The sequence below is a fragment of the Argentina silus genome (genome assembly GCF_951799395.1).
Source record: "Argentina silus genome assembly, chromosome: 5".
Taxonomy (NCBI): Eukaryota; Metazoa; Chordata; class Actinopteri; order Argentiniformes; family Argentinidae; genus Argentina; species Argentina silus.
The window spans coordinates 18,847,468-18,869,576 of record NC_139659.1 but is presented as its reverse complement, the minus strand read 5'-3'; the positions used below and the strand labels follow the sequence as shown (position 1 = coordinate 18,869,576).

Sequence of the window (22,109 nt, the reverse complement as noted above, 5' to 3'; positions counted from 1 at the left end):
GGACACTGCTCAGTGGATTACAGCTCCTTCTCTCTCTCTAGACTTGCCCTGCCTCTACGGTTCCACTGCCCGAGGAGGGACTGAAGCCGCTCCGCAATCGCATTTCTTGCCTCAATTTTCTCCTGCTCCTTCTTCTTCTTGTTCAACTCCCCTTAATTTGACTGCCATCTGAAGAGCAAGTGCCCAGAACTTTCCTTTTTCCTTTTTTTTTTATTTATGGGATTGTATGTAGGAGCTCCAGGAGTGTTTTTAAGGAGTGTGGACAAACGCATATGCTAGCTACAGTGAGCTATGGGGAAGTCCAACAGCAAACTAAAACCTGAGGTGGTGGAGGAATTGACCAGGAAGACCTACTGTAAGTATTCACACTCCTTGGCTTAGTCTTTCTTTCCCTCTTTCTTTGTTCTACTTCCATTCCGTTTTTATTTAATTAATTTCCATTTCATTCATTTCCACTTTGTTGTCTTTTCTCTGTAATTACTCTTAGAGCAAAAGCAAGTGGTGGCTAGTGAAGCTTTTAACCATGGCTATTAGACACCCATGTCTTTGAATCATTAACATTTGACTGTATTGAGAATCTGGTCTAATTGAATCTGACCTTTCCCAATGGAGCCTCAGGTTAAATGATGTGTCTTGCCTTATTTTCTATAAATATCCTCACTAGACTAGAATGTATCAGCTTTCTCCTATTGAGAGACTGGTCTACGTGATCATCAACTGGTGCTTTGTCCAAGTTTTGGATAATAATGATTGATTGCCTCTGTAAGACAAGCAAATGGCAGAGCTGCTGAAGGAAAGAAAATCGGACTGCACACATGTTTATGCTTTATTAATAATTCCAATTGTTATTCCTCCAGCATTGTTGCTGATAAAAATAGCTGCTGAAGAAAGCAGCAAGAATCTGCAAGACACCTGTTTACAGTTACATTTGCTAAACTTGTGTGATGGGGACATTGAAGTGCAGCTTTCCTCTGGTCATGCAAGGAGCTTTTTGGGGGGTCTAGACACTAGAACCGCACTATGAAAGACACTCACTAGCAAATCTCTGAGCCCCAACTGAAGAAACAACATTTTTAACCATGCATTACTGAGGTATGCCAATGAGGGAATGTGATAGCGATCCTGTAAATGGTTAGAAGGCTGGTACACAGTAACCATTGTAATGAGTTTTTCTCTCAGGTTCAATAGACTGCTTTCCACACGAGTGTCCCTAGAGGAGAGCTAACACACATTGAACTCAGTGGTTGCTCAAAGCCTGCCTTAGCCCTGATTGACGTAACACTTCTGTTGCAAGTTAGTGTGAACACATGTACCAGAACAATGTGATATCTTTACACAAAATGGAGTTGGGTCAAAAATTACCCCAACAAAAATATTTTGTCCTAAAAATTAAATCTTTGCAGGAGATGGTGTATATGGTGTCTCAGGAATTTTTTCACTGACAGTGTGCGGCCTAATCCCACACCTCATACCAATGAAGATAAACTCTGACCTTAGAGGAGCCAAAGGTTCTACAAAACTTCAATGAATACTCTATGGAGCAATGATGAATGTGATAAAAACAGCTCTGTATGTCATACCTGCCTCTCCTGTCAGTCCTCAAAATACAGCCACACATACCATACTTCCTTTCCTCCCTTCCTTTATCCTGATAAATTCCAAACAAATATACACATTTTCTTGATTTTCTTTGTTGTCATGATCACATCCCTACTCAGAAACCACAGAGTGTTTACATTATTCTTACCTTTGCTTACTGTGTTGATGCTAAAGACAAATCCTGTTATGGTGTTGGCACACACTGATTAGTGATGGTCAGGCAGGGCTGGGGCTTGAGGGGTCTCTTCAGTTAAAGCAGCTCTCATTTGGGTTTGAGGGTTTGGATGGATTAGGCTAAAGACCCACAATGATGACCTTGGAGTCGTCACAAGCGGAGGCGGAGGCGTAAACTCAGGGTCCTGTCTGCAATGCCTCAGGTGGGATTTTGCCCCTCTCTCATCAACTCCTCACAGCTCTTACCCTGAACCATGTATGGACTAAACAATAAATACAAATACCAGTTGTTGTTCAGGGTTGGTAAATACGGGTATTAATAGTCAGAATATCAACATATTTACAGAAATTACCCTAACCCTAACCCTAACCCTATTTAGATAAATACGAGGGGGTTGATTAATTTAATTCATATTAATTAAATTAATTCAATGTCATTAATTATGTTTTCAGTTGTTGGCTCTTATGAGACGGCTACTGACTTGAGCGTGGTCAGATATGTGACATATCCTGCTGATATTGTGCCATATGTAAGCGTCTCCACTCTGCTCCAATAATTTGTTAGCTAATTAGAATTCAGAGGAGATTTCACAGGAATAAGCAGACGATGATGTGAGTGTGTATTTGTGTGTAATGGAGAGAGATAAACCATGAAGAGAAGCAAGTGTGTATCGTGTATGTGTGTGATTGACTGTGTATTATTGCGTTTCTGAGAGTGTGTGTGTGTGTGTGTGTGTGTGTGTGTGTGTGTGTGTGTGTGTACGTGTGTGTGTGTGTGTGTGTGTGTGTGTGTGTGTGTGTGTGTGCGTGTGTGTGTGTGTGTGTGTGTGTGTACGTGTCTGGATGAGTAGAGACGCCCCCTGCTGTGAAAGGAAGCAAGCGTGTTACAGGGGCTAATTTCCTGCTCTCACACTGTGGCTTATGGAGCGTGTCCTCATTATGGGAGTGTGTACGCCAGCGGCGCTGTCAGAGAGAGTGGTGGAGACATCTCTCCTCAGTTCAGATCACTTCCATTTAGTCTCGTTGCTTCAGCCTCACTGTCGGCGTTCCAATATTCATAACTTGCTCATATTGATATGATGAGAGATGAGCTGTTGAGACAGGAGCATGGCAGTCATATGTCTCTTCATTCCTGAGGAGATATAAATGGCAGATTTAGAGATGATGAGAAGCCACCACTAATGTGTCACAAATCTCTTGCGGTCAGTTAGTCCAAAGTATTGTAGATCTGCAAAAGTGATGGGTGAACTGGTTAAGCATTGAAATCAAAGTCTTGCGTTATCCTGCTGTTCATCATGCAAGCTCCTTCTAGATCCGGCTCCTCTTTCTACCCTGTAATTGCCTCCCTTTGACTGAGAAGTGGACTGGTATGTAATTAGGGTCAGATTGGCATAGCTGAATGGGGCACCCTCCGCTAAAGCCATCAATACATACACACACACACACACACACACACACACACACACACACACACACACTCCATGTCAACAAACACATTTATTGCGCACACATATAGTACACACTGGCTCAAAAGATTGCACTTCGAAAATCCATCAGCACAGACATACACACATAGCCCTCCAGTTGCCCATAGCTTAATGGCCCTGCTTCATTGCTACACTTCAATGGACTTTTCACACTCTGCTCCTCAATCTTACTCCCTTTTCATCCAACACTTCCTTTGTTCTTCTCCCCTCTCTGTCCATCCCTCGTTCCGCTTCCTCTCCCTCCCCCTTCTCTCTCTCTCTCTCTCTCTCTATCCGTCCTATTAGTTTCAGCCCGATTGCGGCTTGTCTGCTTTTGTTGCTTGTTATCTCCCTCCCCTTTCGCTTGGGAAGGCTCATTCACTGTCTCCTCTCCCTTACACCCATCCCTCTCTTATATCCCGTTTCCCTCTTTCTCCTCCATAGCCCCTATCAGTTAGCCTACTCTCCTCCTCCTCCTCCTCCTCCTCCTCCTCCTCCTCCTTCTCCTCCTCTTACATGATGTGGAAGAGAGGGAAAGCCCATCATCCCAGGGTCCTCTGTGGCTCAGTTGGTAGAGCATGGCACTAACAACGCTTAGGTTGTGGGTTTGATTCCTGCAGGGACCATATACAGTGTACTGAAATGTAAGCACTCACTGCAATGTAAGTCTCTTTGGATAAAAGCGTCAGCTAAATGGCATATATCTGGCACGAGCATGGATGATGCCTTGTCCAAGGGTGGGTATTGGATAAGGCACGGGCTGTTGTTGAACAAGAATATAACATTCATCTGTACTCCTCTTACTCCCTCCCTCTCATGTACACGCTTGCATACACACACACACACACACACACACACACACACACACACACTGTATTGCTCAAAAACACACAGAAAACTCATGTTCTCTGGTCTCCATGGAGATGAAATGCTTTTATCAGCTTGCATTTCTCATTTCTCATTTCCCAGACCCAAAGTAGTGGATTTGATGTTTGATGTCCAATGAAGTTGTGTGATCTTTTCTTCTGCCAGAAGGACTGTGTGAAGGAGATTAGGGAAAACATTTTTTCTAAGGCTGTGGTTACACTTTACTTTGCTATTAACATGCAACTTCATTTTCTATCTACAGTTCGGTACACTATGGGCATTAGAACAAAATGAGTGACAATTTCAAGTTAAAGGGAAACACCATTTGTTTCCGGCCTGAATAACAGGGTCCAAAAAGGCCAGTGGCAGTGGTCGGAATGTATCATAGGCTGTTGAGCCGTTGAGGTCAATGTAGCTGTTGTTATCATTGTGGTAACTAGCAAGACAGTGATATTGTCTCGTGTTTTTTTTATTTATTCTTTGTTGTTGTTGTCGTTACTGTTTACTTTTGTTGTTGTTGGTTTTTGTTTTTAGGCTTGTTGATATTGTTTTTCCCTTTTGTTTTCTTGTGATTCATTTATAATTTTTTTCCTTGTTGGCTATTCTTGGTTTGTGTTCTGCTTATTGCCCTTCGCTATTGTTGCTATGTTATTGACACGTGAATTCACCTCGTAACATGGCATAACATCAGCCCTTTAGGCTAGTGACCGTAGAGAAGGAGGCAAACATGGTTATAAAGGGGACAGTTGGAGTATTACGCACTTAGTGGTGGGAAAGTCATAATGACGCAAGAGGGGTAACTCAGGATGGGAGGTTTTGGGGGCTTTTTTCAGGAAAGGGAAAACTTTTGACAGGGAGGGACAACGGAGGACAATTAGGTACCTAGTACACCTCAGGGACACTTATATCTAGCAGTATGATTATCATCATTGATTATCATGATTATCAATTTCTGGTACAAATTAGCAGGATTAGTGATAATTATTTCAGAAGCCTATGTATTATTATGGTAATTGGTGAGATAAGTATAGCTAGCTATAACTGTAACGGTTTAGCAGATCATAAGAAAAGAAGACAGTACATGGTTAAAGGAGAATCAGATCAGTATTGTTTACAAGAAACCCATTCGTGTTAGATGAAGTAGCGTGGAGAAAGGACTAGGGGGGTGAAATGTACTTTTGTCATGGGCAAAAACATTTAAAAGGGGTGCCGATATTAGGTGGTGGATCCTCTTAAAGTTGCTGCTGGACAATAAACTGATTTGGCTTGTTAATCAATATGATCCACACTTCTTTGAGAATATCTATAACAATCTATTGAGCTTACAAGCAACAAATGATCCTATTTTAATGGTAGGGGACTACAACACAGTTTTAAGTACATCAATGGACTGTAAAGATAATCGTACTGTAAATTATCCCCCACTCATGCACAAAGAGATCACAACTATTATGGATGCATTAGAACTAGTGGATATATGGAGATTTAAAAACCCTGACTTGGTTCCTATCCCATGCCATCTGGTTTATGAATCAATATCAAAAGAACTGACTCATCAGTACATTTTTTAAAAACAAAATACTCTATACAATTGTTGCAGCCAAAGGAATGCTCACCATATGGGGCATTGAACAATCACCACTATGCAAAGGAAACTAAAGCAATAAAACATCTGTTTGTGTTCAGGAATGGCTGGCAAAAAACTATATTCTGAAAATAACCTTACAAAAAGCACGATTGGGTAACTTAGTATCAGATGGACAATCATTAATCAACATAATCATACTCTTAGCAAAAAGATTCATTTTCATCTTAAAATCTGTGCAAGCTCTCAGAATAAAAAGTTTCAGGAGCTACGTGAGACATCACAGCACAATTGAACCAAGAGAGGGTGGTGTATTGAGAAAGGTGAGATGTGAAAGGTATTGGGAAATGGTATTGTATTGGGAAAGGTGAAAGATCTATGCCAATTAAAATGGAATATATCTTAGCATGTACAACAGGAAAAATACAAATATACCATAATGGACATAAATTACCATGTTAATAAATAAATATAAAAATAAATAATAATAACATGAAGAAGTACCTAGTAGATGATGGATCCTGATATCTTGTGTGGATTATGAACCCTATCATCCCAGTTTGCATGTTAGAGGCATTTGTTTGAGGAATGCGGTCAGCCCATCAAGTTGATTCCATCACAGAGCCTGGGCTGTCAACGGACTCATGTTGGAGGTCCACGGCAAAGCGCGCAAGCTAGCTCATCCGTGTAGAACCATGTAGAGAACCTCTGTACTCGAACCTACTGCACATGGCATCATTGGACCTTGACTCTGCTGTGGAGTCACCTTTGCCCCCAGCATCAGACAGGCAGAGGACAGTACAGTATAGTGCTGTTTCATGGTCCCCCTCTGGGTCTGAGTTACCCATCTTCACAATCATTGGTGTAATGGGAGAGTTTCTCATGCGGAACTCACGTGGAAACAGGGGATTGGGTTGGAAGGGTCCAAGGCCGGAGTCAGAGTTCATTCTAATGTTATTGCCGGTCATGTTGGTTAGGAGGTTGTGGAGTGGGTTGCTTGGGGTTTGTCATCCCGCTCAAAAACAACGTTCAAAATGTAAACAAGCTCATGAATTGATTATATGATTATATGCCGTAATCATTTTATGGAGCAAATTATTGATGGAAAGTCAAAAAATCCATACAATCTAGGTCCCACCAAAAGCGGATATAGCCAATTATTGTCATTCATCATAATTACAACCCATTTTAAAATCAATTGGGCCAATTGCTGCCAACTTTGACAGCGAATGATCGCAGGATGATCACTTGTTAAAGAGTGTAATGTTATCTCCATTTGCACTGCAACTACTGTAAGCATTTATAATGCACATTTGTACACTTACCTGGAAATTTAAACAGCTTCAAAGCTAGTTTAGGTACAGGGGCAATGGGCAGTAGGTTAATAGCAACTTTGATATGTATGTATAGATTGAGCATCTAGATGGCTAAGTATTTAAAAACATTCAGCCTGTTGTTAGTCATATAAAATCTATGTCAGAAAACAATATCCACTATGAGGACACCATAAATGTATGCCACATTATTTATGTTGCTGCATTAATCCACTCCTCTCTAAGATTATGCATTATAAGTGATAGTAAAATAAAGATCTACACAGTAGCCTACCTGTTCAATATATGGATATTTTACTGACAGTTTAATATGATTAAAACTAAAGCTCAGCCAAAAAACGAATTCCCTGCTGTAGTGCTCTGTTCAAAGAGAATGACAAGGGTGCTTTGTTAGACTGGAGGACATGATACACCCAAGCCAGACTGTCTCCTCTCCTTGCACACATTCAGTACAGTGCGTGCGTGCGTGCGTGCGTGTGTGCGTGCATGCGTTTCAGTGAGTGAAATAGGGGTTTTGTTTACTGACCTTTCTACAGAGGACAAGAGTAAAACTCAGGCATCAGTGAAAACAGCTTAACAGAAGCAGTATCGAGTCATCTGTTTCTCTTGTGTTGAATGCTCTGGGCAATGAGAGGGAAAATTGTTTGTTCCCTGGAATACCATACCCCCCACACACTCTCTCTCCCTCTCCCCCTCAGACTTGACCTTTCTTCTCATTCACACAGCCTCCTTCACCCCCCCTCCCCCCCCCTTATCTCCCCTCTCACCTACCTCCGTACCTTCCTCTTTGCATGATTCCACTGATTCTGATAATGACTACACCCCTATGGCCGCTCTTCACTGCCCCAGCTGAAAGAGCTGGTACTCTGGAGGGCCTGGAGTTGTGTGTGTGTGTGTGTGTGTGTGTGTGTGTGTGTGTGTGTGTGTGTGTGTGTGTGTGCGCACTCACATTTTTATGGGTGTGTGGGTACGCGGATGTGTGTGTGTGCACACAGGGGAGGCCAATGCCTGCCCTACATTTAGTGTGTGTGTATGGGTGGTCACAGGACCTTTATGTTAGTTCGAGGAATCCTTTTTCCTTTGGCTATTCAATTGGAGGGCAACCTTTGAACTGAATGGTTTACACCCCCCCCCAGGGGGCATTGTTAGGAAGGCCTACGCCAGGCCAGAGAAGCAATTCAGCAGAGCTGGTACACTTCACCCAAAGGGGAGAAAGCGTAAATACCAGGGTTGTACAAGTCAGATTAGATTAGATTAGATTCAACTTTATTGTCATTGTGCAGAGTACAAGTACAGAGACAACGAAATGCAGTTAGCGTCTAACCAGAAGTGCAAAATAGCAGAAAGTGCAATGAACAGTATTTACAGGTAGTGCAATATATGAGCAGTAAGTAGTGCAGTATAATATAAGTAGTGCAGTGTAAGCAGTATATGAGTAAGCATTAGCATTATAGCAGAGTAAATAAGTTACAGTATGAACAGTGTAGCAGTCAGGGAGTGTCGGTTGGGGCTAACATGTCAATGATGCTGCAAGCTAAAGAGCCTGTCACTCAGGTAGTGGTGGTGGTGGAGGTGCAGGCACAGGACGGTAACAGGAAAGAGAAATGACAGACACAACAACAGGAATAGGGCTGTTTTCTTTTTGCCGCTGTGTTTTACCTCGGTTGACAGCTGACTTCAAACCTGTCTCCAAACTTTTTATCTTTAAAAGAGTTTGGAGTTCCACTCTCCTTTTGGAAACATTTATTTCGGACATTTATTAAAACTGTGGGAAAGCAGAGATGGTAGCAGACAAGAGAGACGACAGTTAAGACTATCAGACCCATGCGGCGAACCTGGGATCCTCAGAGGTAAAATACATGTACGTACGCATTACTGCAATGCCAAGACACTGGCCCGGGAATAGGAAAAGATTAACTGCATGATTATTTTAAGAGGCCCAGTGTACGTGCATTTCCCCGAAACCCGGAGACAGAATCATGTTCTGGATCATTGGACATGAGAGATGTCTGTAGACTTAACAACTGCTTGACATCCTTGGTAGCTAAAAGGATTAGATATATTTGGAGTTCATCAATCATGTTCCTCCCTCCTTGAGCAGAATATTATAGCCTATAGGAAGCTAGGATGTATTACTTGGAACATGCAACTGAGTGTTCTAGTGCACTCAATCATTGATGCTGACTAATTGTGGGAAAAGTATGTGAATAAAAAGCTTTCAAGACAAAGACTAAAGCAGTGTTGCAGTTATGCAACAGAGACACTTGACTTCAAGTGACATGCCTCAACTCCCACCTTCCAACATGAGGTTAATGACACCGACCAAATGCAATTTGTCTGTTGTAGGCAATCATTGAAAGGTCAAACCACCTGCCATGTTTGCTTGACAACTCAACCATTCAGCTTGTTTATGTAGGGACAAAAACTGTTATAAGCAGTTATGATAATAGAATACTAGTAGCACAAACATACAAGAGAGATGCTTTGTATGGCCATCTCACTACCATCACCATCAATTAACAATCCAAAAGGAAATTTACAGTAAACCTTTTCCCTATCTTGCAAATTGTGCTAAGTCTTAACTCTCTAACAATCTCCTTCTTCTGTTTTCTCCCTGCAGTCACAGAAAAAGAAGTACAGCAATGGTAAGTTTCTCTCATTGTCTCAACTGTTTCCACATCTTTCAAACAGTACATATTGTTCATTCTGCATCATCAGGTCGTCAGGTCAGAATAGTAACTTAATGACATTCTGTCTGTGTTGCATCTACCATAATGTATTTCTGGAACGCTATGCCTTTCAGTAAATACCACCAACTATTTATATGTTCCAGCAACCTTCCATTTGAGGCAGCGTTGCCATGGACACCCAACCCATTGCACCATGTTTTCTTACCAGGTTGGAAATGAAAGAGAAATCAGTGAGCAGACAAAGAGACTCTATCGGCCTCAACAGCTTTCTCAGCTGATCCTCCTGAGTTGAACTGTGGGGCCCACATCTTCCTTAGGAAGAGAGGTTAAAACGGAGGTCCTGATACTCATAATATCCTGTGGCTCTTATGATGAGTATGGGGGAATAAAGCTTTTCCAAACACATCTTTTCATATTGTCATGGCCTTTTAACTTTCCCCCACCTTAAATTGTCTAAAACCACTCCCCACTCCTACTCCGTTCTTGTGAAAAATAGCTGTCAGCAGGTGCCACACATCGATGGCGGATAAGCTGAGTTGCCCTAATACAATGGAAAGCGCTGTGAGAGCTGGTGGAAGGCTCAATATGAAAGCAATCCATCATTGCCCACCCTGTGAGGCATAGTGGGTTGAACTTGTTGGCCAGGCCCCGTGCCCAGACTTTCAGAGTGTTGGCGTAGGTGGCAGGCCTCATCTATGCGTGGGCCAGGTCCCTCAGCCGAGCCTGCTGGCACAGTTCCCTCCTGCCACAGGCTTGTGTTGGCACCAGTGCCCCTGGCAGACATGCCTCGCTGGCCCAGAGCCAGCGGGCCACACCCTGAGGCTGTTGCCATGGTTGGATTAACTCACTAATCTCCAAAGGATTCCGGAACACTCACCACCTAGGGTACCAGAGTGTTTTATGTGGTATTTACCTAACAACAATACTTAATAATTTATGCATTTTTGGTGAATAAAGTCACCCTTGGCACTCTAGAATGTTGACAATTTGGGTGACTTTATTCAACCTCGGCACTATATTAGTTAAGCACAGCTCAGACACATAGCCTAGACACATAGTCCGTTTCATATGGTTGAGGATTTTTGAGAGCTGTAGCCTTGCATCACCCCAATGAAGCGCAAGACTGTGTTCACACTGTTTCTGATTTTTGTTTCTGTTTCTCACATTGCCGAGTTGCCACTTGGAGGTGTGCTTTCTTGGCGACACAGTCTACGTGTAAGCCAATCCAGCAGCTAGCTAGCGTGACATTCCCTCCGCTGATTGGTAGTCATCGAAGTCACAGGGAAAATGTGCATAAGATAGAACCGCTTACTATTCTGGTCGCATCTCCCAACAGTCTAATCGTTCATTGCTCCGGATGCTGCCGACTTCCATTGATTACTGATTTCCGACTATTTTGTCGCTCTGTGTTGCTAGATGCATGAACACCCAGTGAAACTTGCAGGCGAGGTAAGATTGTGTAGACCTCTCCAGTGTGAGCCTGCAACTGTCTCGCTTTATAACCTTCTGCTCTGCAAATCCTCCACTGTGGGCACCAAGTTACATTGCCTACCCTCATATGACACCCCGTACACAACACAGACGGAGAGCTGTTGACACAGGGCAAAGTGCCCAGGCCGTAGAGAAGCTTAGCTTAGAGAGAGAGAGAGAGACAGGGAGAGACTGTGGGACCTGATGGGAATAGTGATTCTGGTTGACTACTAAGTTCCATGATGCTTTAGAATAACAGATGTCAGATCAGTTCCATTCCCATATTGAGCATGGTAAACACCTTAACCTTGGGGTGGCCACCTGCTGCCCATGTGATAAGCAAGGGGGGTGGCTGAGCGAGGTCATTAGATTTGCTGTCTCTGTTACTTTTCATATGCTTGTAATTTAGCTTAAAACCGAAGACCAGCCTTCGGCTCTTCAGAGATCCTTGCTCCTTTGCTGTATGCTGTAACTCTTCCTTGTGCACATTGTAATCAATTATTGAAAGACACTGGTGATCTGATCTCATCACTTGACTCCCCACATCGCACCTGAATCAATGAATTCCTAACAGACCAAAATAGAGAAGTAGGCTATTGATTCGAAAGAAGAATGAGTGGCACAGTCAGAGTAAGTAGAAGAGGAGGACAATGAAAAGGAAAATGTACTAACATTCTTAATAAGCAAAACACACTTGCACACAATGCTTGCTTTGATGCTGTCATCCTTTTTTGTTGCTGTTCACCTGTGTTCATTTTGGCATATGCTTAACTGAAGTGCCTTTACCTGCACATGCACGCACAAAAGTGTTTGAAAACTGTAACCCTTTAGAGAGGCCTTTAAGAGCCTCTAGCACAGCTCATAGATCACACACAGAGAGATTGTCGGGAGAGAGGGAGCTTTGTTGAAGAGACAGCATGCACATATACTCCCTGACACCAACCACAGTCTCCCGTTGATTCCTCCTGCCTTTGTGTCCTTTTAAGTGATTTTGCATCATAGGATCGAAATGCTTACTTCGAAGTTGGTACTGCTGTTACCGAAATTGGCTTCCTAAAAGGCATCCACCGTGGACGCCCACTATATTTGCCAAATTAGGGCAAATTAAAATGAATCCCAAACCAAATGAAAGGATAACTGATATATGTTGTTTTGAAACTAAACCAAACACAGGGAAAAGTAGCAGGAGGTAACCAGAGATGTTGTCCCTGCAGCAGCTTGAGTTCACCTGAGGCCCTGGGCCTTTAATAACCCCAGCTGAGCAGGTCTTAATTACACCAGACAGGCAAACAGCACAACTGAAACCAATACTGACTAACATGTACCAATATGTATGCTTAACTAAACTCCCACTCTGCCTAACCCTAACCCCCTCTGGTTACATCCTGCTACTCAGCAGAATAACTTTACTCCCTGCCTTTCATTTAGTTTCTGATTTTTAGATTACTTTGGCCTAATTTAGCGAATCTAGTGGGCCGTCCATGGTAGATGACTTTTTGGAACTGAATTTTGGTTGCTTTGCAACCTTCAGTGGCCACCCCCATGGTCACCTTTCCATACCCCTTTCCGTTGTTTAATTGTCCATGTGTTTTTGTAGTAGTTTCCCTTATTTTGAGCGACCACCTTTGAGGTGATGGTCTAGGGCAGTGTTTCTCAACTGGTGGGTCTCGTTCTGAATGGGTCACGGAGTCTGTGGTAAAAAAAAACAACAACAAAAAAAACTTTTATTTTAACACTAGAAAGGCCAAAAATAGTTCTAGTGCTTAGCTATTTGATGTCAGACTTTTATTTAGACAGACGTGTGTGAAAAAGATCACATTCGCACCATTTGAGCAGTAGCTAACTATGGCGACGCGCAAGTATGACCCCGATTATGTCAAATATGGTTTTACATACATTGAGGACAAAAAGGAACTGAAACCACAGTGTGTGGTATGTATGGAAGTGCTCGCACAAGAGAGCATGAAGCCATCTAAATTAAAATGTCATTTAGAAACTAAACATCCTACGTGCAAAGACAAACCAGTCGAGTACTTTGAAAGACGACTCCATGAGCTGAGGGCATCGCAGAAGTGCCTAACAGCATCATGTTCAAAACAAGAACAGGCACTCCACGCATCATACCACATAGTATTGCAAAGGCCAAGAAACCCCACACAATAGCAGGAGAGCTTCTCTTACCTGCAGCAATGGACATGGTCAGACAGGTGGTAGATCAATCGGCGGCGGATAAGCTGAAGACCATACCATTGTCGAATGATGCGAATGCGATTTTACTTATTTATGTGAGACGTGTGGGAGGGAGACTTACAGGAGCAATTTCTCTGCAGTAGAGATCTCCCTACCACTACAAAGGCAGAGGACATTTTCAGCACTGTGGATTTGTACTTGGGTTCGGTGGGCATGAACTGGGAACAGTGCGTGGGAATCACAACTGATGGCGCTGCCTCCATGACTGGGAAACATTCAGGGGTGGTGAAGAGAATTCTTGAGAGGGCACCGAATGCTTTTTGCATCGAGAGGCATTAGCAGCCAAGGATATGGTGCCAGTGCTTGATGAAACATTGAAAGATGTCATCAAAGTGGTGAACCACATTAAACAGAGTGCCAAGAACAGTCTGTGTTTTACAAATCTGTGCAAAGACCTGGGCTCTGAGCACATATGAATTCTATAAAAGTGGGTCGCGACTTAATGACCATGGGAAAATGTGTGTCCCAAGGCCAGACCAGTTGAGAACCACTGGTCTAGGGGAATTTAACATGTCGTTGTGTCTCTCTAGTCACCTACACCGAAGCTCTACTGCCCAGAAATTTGAGTGTATGAACAACACTTTGGTTGTAGGGTTTCTAACACTGACAACCAGCATATAGGGGTTATAGGATTGAGGTGAATCAGTTTGAAAGTGGCACAAAGTCCAAGCCATGGAGTTTGATTTAAAAGCCTTCAAAGAAAACCCTTCTTGGAAGTTATGAATTCATGTCCAAAGGGGAATCTGATCAAAATTGCACACCTTTATGATGTGTCATCTGCCACGAATAAGGAAACTGTCAAAGAGACTCTTGCTCCTGCCTTGGTGAAGATGGAAGTCCTCCCTGAGATGCCTGAGACCAAACCTGTTCTAGGGCCAGGTGCCTCTGAGAATCCTGTCGGTTGCAACTAGAGAGTTGGAAATAAAGGCAACATTGGAGCAAATGAAAATGGAACTCGATCACAAGGAAAGGGATAAAGAACGTGAGCGTGCTGAAATGGAAAGGGAATGCGAGCATGCCATCTGATTACAAGAGGGGGAGCAGGCCATTCGATTAAGAAAGGAAACTAACACAAAAAAACATGGACAATCAAACAACGGAAAGGGGTTCAGAAAGGCAACCATGGGGATACCCACTAAAGGTTGCAAAGCAACAACATTTGGTTTCCTAAAAGGCATCCACCATCATGAAACCCTTAACACTGCAAAGATTATTTTACCCCCGGTGCTCCACAAAGAATATTTTACATTGTTACCTGACAGGAATGAGGTGAGAGAGGGAGAGAGATTTCAAACACAATGCTGGGGGATTATTATTGAGCAGAATAGGTAAACAACACATCTAAAGACTATTGAAAGGGAGCGCCGTAAGAGCCACCCCTATCCCCTGTCGGAAATAGGTACAGGTGTACACAGTCGGAATTACTGCCCTTGGCGAAAAATAGGTGCTGTCCTTTTATCAGACCGACGCTGGGAGGTCTTCCCTTCTACCATTTACGGGAGAGAGGGAGGTTAATGCTGGTGTGTACCACCCGTATCTGTTCCTATTAATTACTGTAGTCCAATCAATACCTCTACCTTAGGGAGCCATTTAGAGAGGAGCCTCGACAGCCAGTTTGCCCTTTCCCTTCCTAACTCCTGGGCCCATGGCTACTGTTATGAAAGTTATTGATGGCTCCCCTTTGATTTGCACTGATTTTTCACACCGACTAATGGCCAGGCGCACTTAACTAATGTTTCGCATAGGTGTGACTTATGGAGAAGGACATTCAACATTGACATATTAAAACCTTTCTTTCTGTTAAAGAAATGGATGGCCAGACTCATGGGTCCCAAACTCAAGGATCTGTTTAATCCAACCTTTTTGAAGCATAGTAGAAAAATGGATAGCATTTGATACTTGGCATGGTGACGATCTATTACTCATGTATGTGATCCATGTATCTTCCCTGTATCATTAACTTATGTCCACATACCGCTGAGTTGGTAATCATGAGTCGATGTCTGATTTGTAAGGGAGGATTTCTCTCTCTCTGTTAGCTAATTACCTCAAAACCATTTTTCACTGCAACATTTTGTTCTTTGAATAATGACCGTAATGATCATTTAGTGTGCTAATTATTCATTTGACACACTTTGAGTGCAACAGATTTTATAAGCCTGATAAGCTGATATATAGCTTAGAAATTAACCTTGCTTCCTACTGTAGAGTTTTAAGAGCTAATGATAAGTAAGGCTTAATGTTTGACAAACAACATTTTCAGTACTGAAAAGTATTACTTGTGGATATTAATGAGAATTAGAGATTATTGTGTGGATAGTGTGGAGAAAGTTTATCATTGTTTCTTGATTTCTCATAAACAACATAAAAAGTTGCATGCACTCACAGATGTGATCTAACAGCTGTTTTCTGGGGTGGTCTCAGGTGAAGTGACTCATCACACGGAGCTACAACCACCGTAGCACTTAACCCAGTTGCATATTAAAGGAGTATGTTCTGTAGCAATTCTGTGTACACTATCACCCCCAAACATAAAAGCCTACTGCACTGGCTTTGAGTTGGTTACTGAGGGTTAACCACAGCCATGTTTACTTTATGAGCTGACTGCATCTTTATGCAGGGCTGAGCCAGATTCTAAGGTGACAGGGAGTAGGTTCTTTATTACATTTTTTCCCCCCATGAAGATTATCATTTTATGCCTGTGCTCTTTCAGATATGGCCTCTTCACACAATATTTACATATTTTAGCATATTTACATATTTTCAGAGATTATATCCTTGAGTCTTATTTTGTCATGAGGGGTAACAGACCCTTTATGACTTCTTTCTCATTTCCTTCCCCTCTCTCTCCCTACTAGCCCTACTGAGCATCTGTACTAAATGTGTGTGTCATGGAAGGAGAACTTTGTTTTACCTCAGGTGCATTTCATCTGGCCACGGTCTACTGTTTGGATATGCTGCATCATCACATCATGCTTCCGTTCCAGTTGACAAGCATCTTATCTATGAATGTTATTGTTTAGCAGCTAGCAGGAAATTGTTTATCTTATCCAAGCCTTCTCTCTCTCTCTCTCTCTCTCTCTCTCTCTCTCTCTCTGTGGAGTCAGTGAATCATCACACTGAACGCTGTAATTGTTCCGTTCATCGATTTACCTCTCACTTCATCTTTCTCTTCACCCCTCCTCTCTTCCCTGGTCATTCCCTCATGCTGTTTTCCCCACCTGTTATACACCTCTCCCCTCTCCTCCTCTCCTCCCTTAGTTTAGTTTAGTTCATTCAAATACATGAAGAAATTACAATATTATATATAGAATAAAATTGATTAAAATAAGTGCATGTACAGGTGATGTAGGATACACGACATGGGCTTATATTACATTTAATTATATTAAAACCTCACTAACATTTCAAATATAATTTAAGTGATTAAAAAGAAAACAAAGACTTAAGCTATTTCATTTGTGATATACAGGGAAAAAAAGAAACAAACTACAAGTAGTACAGTAACATAGGTATTTAATTACGTCTCTCCCTCCTTTCCTCTCCCTCCCCGCAGGTATAAAGGTTTCATTAAGGACTGCCCCAGTGGCCAGTTGGACTCAGCTGGCTTCCAGAAGATCTATAAGCAGTTCTTCCCTTTCGGTGATCCCACCAAGTTTGCCACCTTCGTCTTCAATGTCTTTGATGAGAACAAGGTAACAGGTCCACAGAAAATCCAGTATCTTCCCAAATTATTAATGGCCTCTAAAAAAATATTGAGGTCCCTTGAGTAAGATCTACATGTGTGCATGTCGGTACAATTAAATGCTTATTACGAGCTACCTCTCAACAGTGCAATGAAATACAAGGACAGGAATAAAATAAATAGAGTAATAGCAATACATTATAATAATAACAATACTGTACAATATACAATCAATAGTAACAGTCAAACAATACTGTAGGTGTAGCCTTGGAATAGTGGAATACATAGAGATGAATAGTATAAATATTGCAGCAATGATGGAAGTGGGTGTGAGTCTGCAAATTGTCTCTAGTGCAGGTGAGCAGCAGATAGTGCTGCTGGGCAGCAGGGGGAATCAAGGTGTGTGTGTGTGTGTGTGTGTGTGTGTGTGTGTGTGTGTGTGTGTGTCTGTGTACCTTTGTCCATAAAGTCAAGATGAGACTGGGAAGCTGTTATTTCCTAATTAGCATTCATTAGCTATCTTGTCTGCACCTCTGTTTTAACCGTGTACGCACATGCACACGCACACGCTCACACTTATACTCAGGCACAAAACAACCAAATTGACAAATTCATGATTTTCCTCTGAGGAAAAGAAACAAACACTCATCAGTAAAGCAATTTGGATCTTTCCCTGGCTTAGGGCATTGTGAAAGGATATACCTCAAAATCCATAGTGAATTATTTGGAAGAATGGCAAACGCTAGTTTATCTAGGTTGTCATGGCTGATGTGCTGGGCTTCTCTGTCAACAGTCATTTCTATTTGAAACCAACTCCATTTACCCTGCTGTCTTTCCGGAGCCATTTCAGAGATTAGATTGAATGGAAATAGCCTTTGCCCTCTCTCTTTCTCTTGTGAAGAAAATGTCCTTCCGTCCCCTGTGAAGAGAATCAATTCGGTTCTCCTGTCTTTGCTGTTGGATAGTTTCTGTGTGCCCAGTCAGAGTTTGTCTCTCTGTCTGTCTCTCAAACGGACACTTTCTTTGTCTCTCCCTTTTTTTTCTCCCCCCACTCACTGTCGTTTCTACTCTTGCCCCTCTTTCTCACTTTCTTTGTGTATCTCTTCCTCCATCTCCTCCCTCCCCGTTATCTTTCTATTGCTCTCTTTTCTATTGTTATCTTTCACTCTCTTCTTCTCTCACTTTCTATAGGATGGACGCATTGAGTTTGCTGAGTTTATCCAGGCCTTGTCAGTCACCTCTAGGGGCACACTGGACGAGAAGCTCCGATGTAAGATGGAGAGAACACACACACACAACACCTCACTGTGAACTTTGACCTACTGTAGCTATACCGTCTCCATAATCTCTAACTGTTTAATGTCAGCTGGGTAGGACCAGGAATTATTTCTGACCACATAACATTAACTAGGGCAGTTTGTCCTAGTCAGGTCACATGATCAGAGAAAAATGCAGGGCCCTTCCTATTGTACAGGGTTTGAATAGGTAACAAGGATAAATGTTAAGGAGAATGTTGAGCTACAGTAGATCAACTTTTCACATGTACATGCTGTTTCACACATATACAAACATTTTTCACACACACACATACACACACACATACACCCTTTGGGGCTTTTGCAGGATTTAATTAACTGCTGACAGTGGTTTATGTGTTGATTAGTGTTGAGGGGGTGTCAAGGTGAATTTTAATCACTGTAAAAATGTGTGTAGAAAGAAATACTATGTGTGTACGGTATATGTTATCAGTCCACCATTCTACCATATGGAACGGGAGTCACAGAGTTTCCCCATGTGCTGTTGCAGGGGCTTTCAAGCTTTACGATCTGGATAACGATGGCTACATAACTCGGGATGAAATGCTGAACATTGTGGATGCAATTTACCAGATGGTGGTAAGTCGCTCACCCTCTGGGTTTTTACCATCAAATATTTATACCAGTTAATATTCATTTGCATAATTAAGGTGACGGGGACAGAGCATCATAATTAATATTTCAATGTGAAAGTATCTTGCCGTTGTTGAGTGAGTCATACCCGGCGTCCCAACTCTCCGTCCTTTTCCCTAGTGTACAGTGGTAAACAGTTGTCTACACCCCAGCACAGATTTAATAATTATTCGATGATTAATCCTATTTAATTGTAGGATTGGTGTAAGCATGGGCTGTTTCACCATTCCTATGCTTCAAAATCTGGGTAGGGAAGTGGGCATGTGTATCATTCAGGGAAAAGGATGGAGAATTAGGATGCAATACTGCAACGTACAATTTCAGAGGATTCTTTTACTTTCTTATGATCGCAATACTTTAACCGGGATATACTGTATACAAACCGCTCTTTTAATGATGTCCACGAGAAGATGATGTGAAAATGTGTTTAAATTAAACAATGTGAAATCTGTTGCTAGCGACCTGCACATTTTCAAAATAGTTTTGAATGGACTGGTGCATCTAGTCTATTTAGAATGTTACAGGTACAGTATTTTGTTACTACATGCACTATTTATCAGAACGAAAGTTGAGACCTTACTATTTAGACAATAAAGACACATTCTGTCATTTCCTGCAGGTAATTGCTCATGTTGATACTTGTATCTCTCAAATTTGAGCCATATGACCTGTGTGTTTGTGTGTGTGTGTGTGTGTGTGTGTGTGTGTGTGTGTGTGTGTGTGTGTGTGTGTGTGTGTGTGTGTGTGTGTGTGTGTGCGTGTGCGTGTGTGTGTGATTTTAGGGGAACACGGTGGAGCTGCCTGAGGAAGAGAACACACCAGAGAAGAGAGTGGACCGCATCTTTGCTATGATGGACAAGGTAGAATAACCTGGACCAGTCTTGTGCACACACACAGATTTCTCTCATAAACACACACAGATTTCTCTCATAAACACACACAGATCTCTCTCATAAACACACACAGATCTCTCTCATAAACACACACAGATTTCTCTCAGAAACACACACAGATCTCTCTCATAAACACACACAGATATCTCTCATAAACACACACAGATAAGGACAAGCTAAGAAACATTACACATTGCACATTGCACACACACTCTCTCTCACACACACACACACACACACACACACACACACACACACACACACACACACACAAACTTTATGTGTTTTCTCTCCCAGCTTCTCAGTGACCATTTATCCTTGGATACCGTAGATAATATCTTCAAAAGCCTTTGGAAAAGACCCAAACAAGAACCCACTGTTGAAAAAAGGCATTATCTTAGAGAGATTTACAGTCAGAGTATTAGAGTGCCCTCCTCTGGTTTGAGAATGAAACTGCATTCAATAACTAACAGTTCACATATTCCTGTGCTATGGCAATCTGGTTCAAATGTAATGAAGATTGCATTGGAATTTGAGCCAAACACACCTACAGTACAGTTGGGCCAAATGTACCTGATGTTAATGTTTCTTTAAAAAAAAAAATCACCTCCCTTGTACATTTATACGATTCATTGTGCGTATCCATCTTGTTTTCCAGAATGCTGATGGTATGCTGACCCTGCAGGAGTTCCAGGAGGGCTCCAAAGCAGACCCCTCCATTGTCCAGGCTCTGTCACTGTATGATGGCCTGGTGTAGCAGTCAACTCTTCCTACAGTGAGTAGTGCCTCACACTCTTTGAAAACACTGAGTTCTAGGGGGTACAGTACATAATTTAAACTTTCTGCAGACATCAGAATCAAGCGTTTCCTTGGAATTGGTAGTAGTGATAACCTGGTGCTTTTAGTGCTAATATTGTATACATTTGTGGTTAGATGCTCAACTTAGCTGTTGGTCACAGTGGCTAGGTAAACAAACCCACATTTTGTCCTTGTTCAGAAACTGAAGTTATTTCATGATTTTGATGAACTACCACTTTATGTGTGTGTACAAATTGTGGAAAATATGTCATTACTATTTTGAACCCAACATATTCGACTGATTAGACTCTTAATTAAACAGTTTTCAACTCTTTTTCTATTAATTTCTCTCTCTTCTTCCCACCATCCCCCAGTTCTCCATGATGGACTGTTGATTACTGTACCATCAGCGTGTTGTCTGAGAGCAGGACTCCACTGCCTGTCTCGCCTTCCCATGACTGGCCAGCCAATCAGTTGTGGAGCAGGAAATCATGAGAGCTGGCAAGGGTGTGCCTCTGCTGTCAATCACTCATCACCATGGTCTTCATGATTGTTAGATAAACAAGCATCAAACAAACTACAAGCTTGATCACCTTCACAGAAACTGCAATGCGGTTGACCTGCTTGCTAGAACATTTTCTGAGAAACTAAATGAAATGAAAAAGTACTTTTCCATTCAAGGATGAAAGACCAGTTGAACTGATCACCACGGCATGATCTTTGTGCTGTGGACCACGGATCATGGAACCAAGCAGTCACCATCTTTGTTATGTTTTCTGTGTTACTGAGCATCAATACATTATGGGACAGTGGACTAAAAGAAACTGCTACTGAGGACATAAACAGACATATGGACATATGCTCTGGTCTATGGAATGCTGGGGCAATGACCTTATTTATTTTAAGTATTTATTATATTTTTTTTTTTCTTTTTGTTTTATGGAGTGTTGCCAAATGACATAGGAAGGACAATACATTCATCACAAAAATGTCAGTCTGTTACCCTAGAACAAGGAACGGTAGATTAACCATCTCATACTTCTTCTGCATATACAGTAGTGGACTGAATTATGCTGCAAAACAGGCCTGTCTGGGGATGTGCATAAAAAAGTGATTTTATTTTAGAAATTATGTGTTCAACCAGACCTGGGCATTATACAGATTTTAAATGGTTTCATAAATTTGAAAAACTTGATGTAAACTTGATTTAACTTGGCAGGCGCAATGGAAGCATTGTCATATTAGTATGGAGATACCTGCCAAAAGGTTCAACCAAGGTATTGTTGCAGTCGTAAAAAAATAAAATAATCTATACAGTATTTATGTATGTATGAGCTGAATAAAAAGGT

At 41.9% G+C, this 22,109-nt stretch overlaps 1 protein-coding gene across 1 annotated transcript; it reads left to right on the top strand.

The window, feature by feature from the left end:
* Positions 1 to 291: 291 nt before the first annotated feature.
* ncs1a (neuronal calcium sensor 1a) lies at positions 292 to 21,187 on the top strand (the record flags this gene model as incomplete). The annotated part of the gene is made up of 8 exons (XM_083669491.1): positions 292 to 355; positions 9,646 to 9,670; positions 16,992 to 17,130; positions 18,312 to 18,390; positions 18,927 to 19,015; positions 19,852 to 19,929; positions 20,621 to 20,737; positions 21,135 to 21,187. 7 exons carry the CDS (start codon positions 292 to 294, stop codon positions 20,717 to 20,719), a joined length of 573 nt encoding a protein of 190 aa, XP_083525617.1. The 3' UTR covers positions 20,720 to 20,737; positions 21,135 to 21,187.
* Between the last annotated feature and the right edge of the window lie 922 nt (positions 21,188 to 22,109).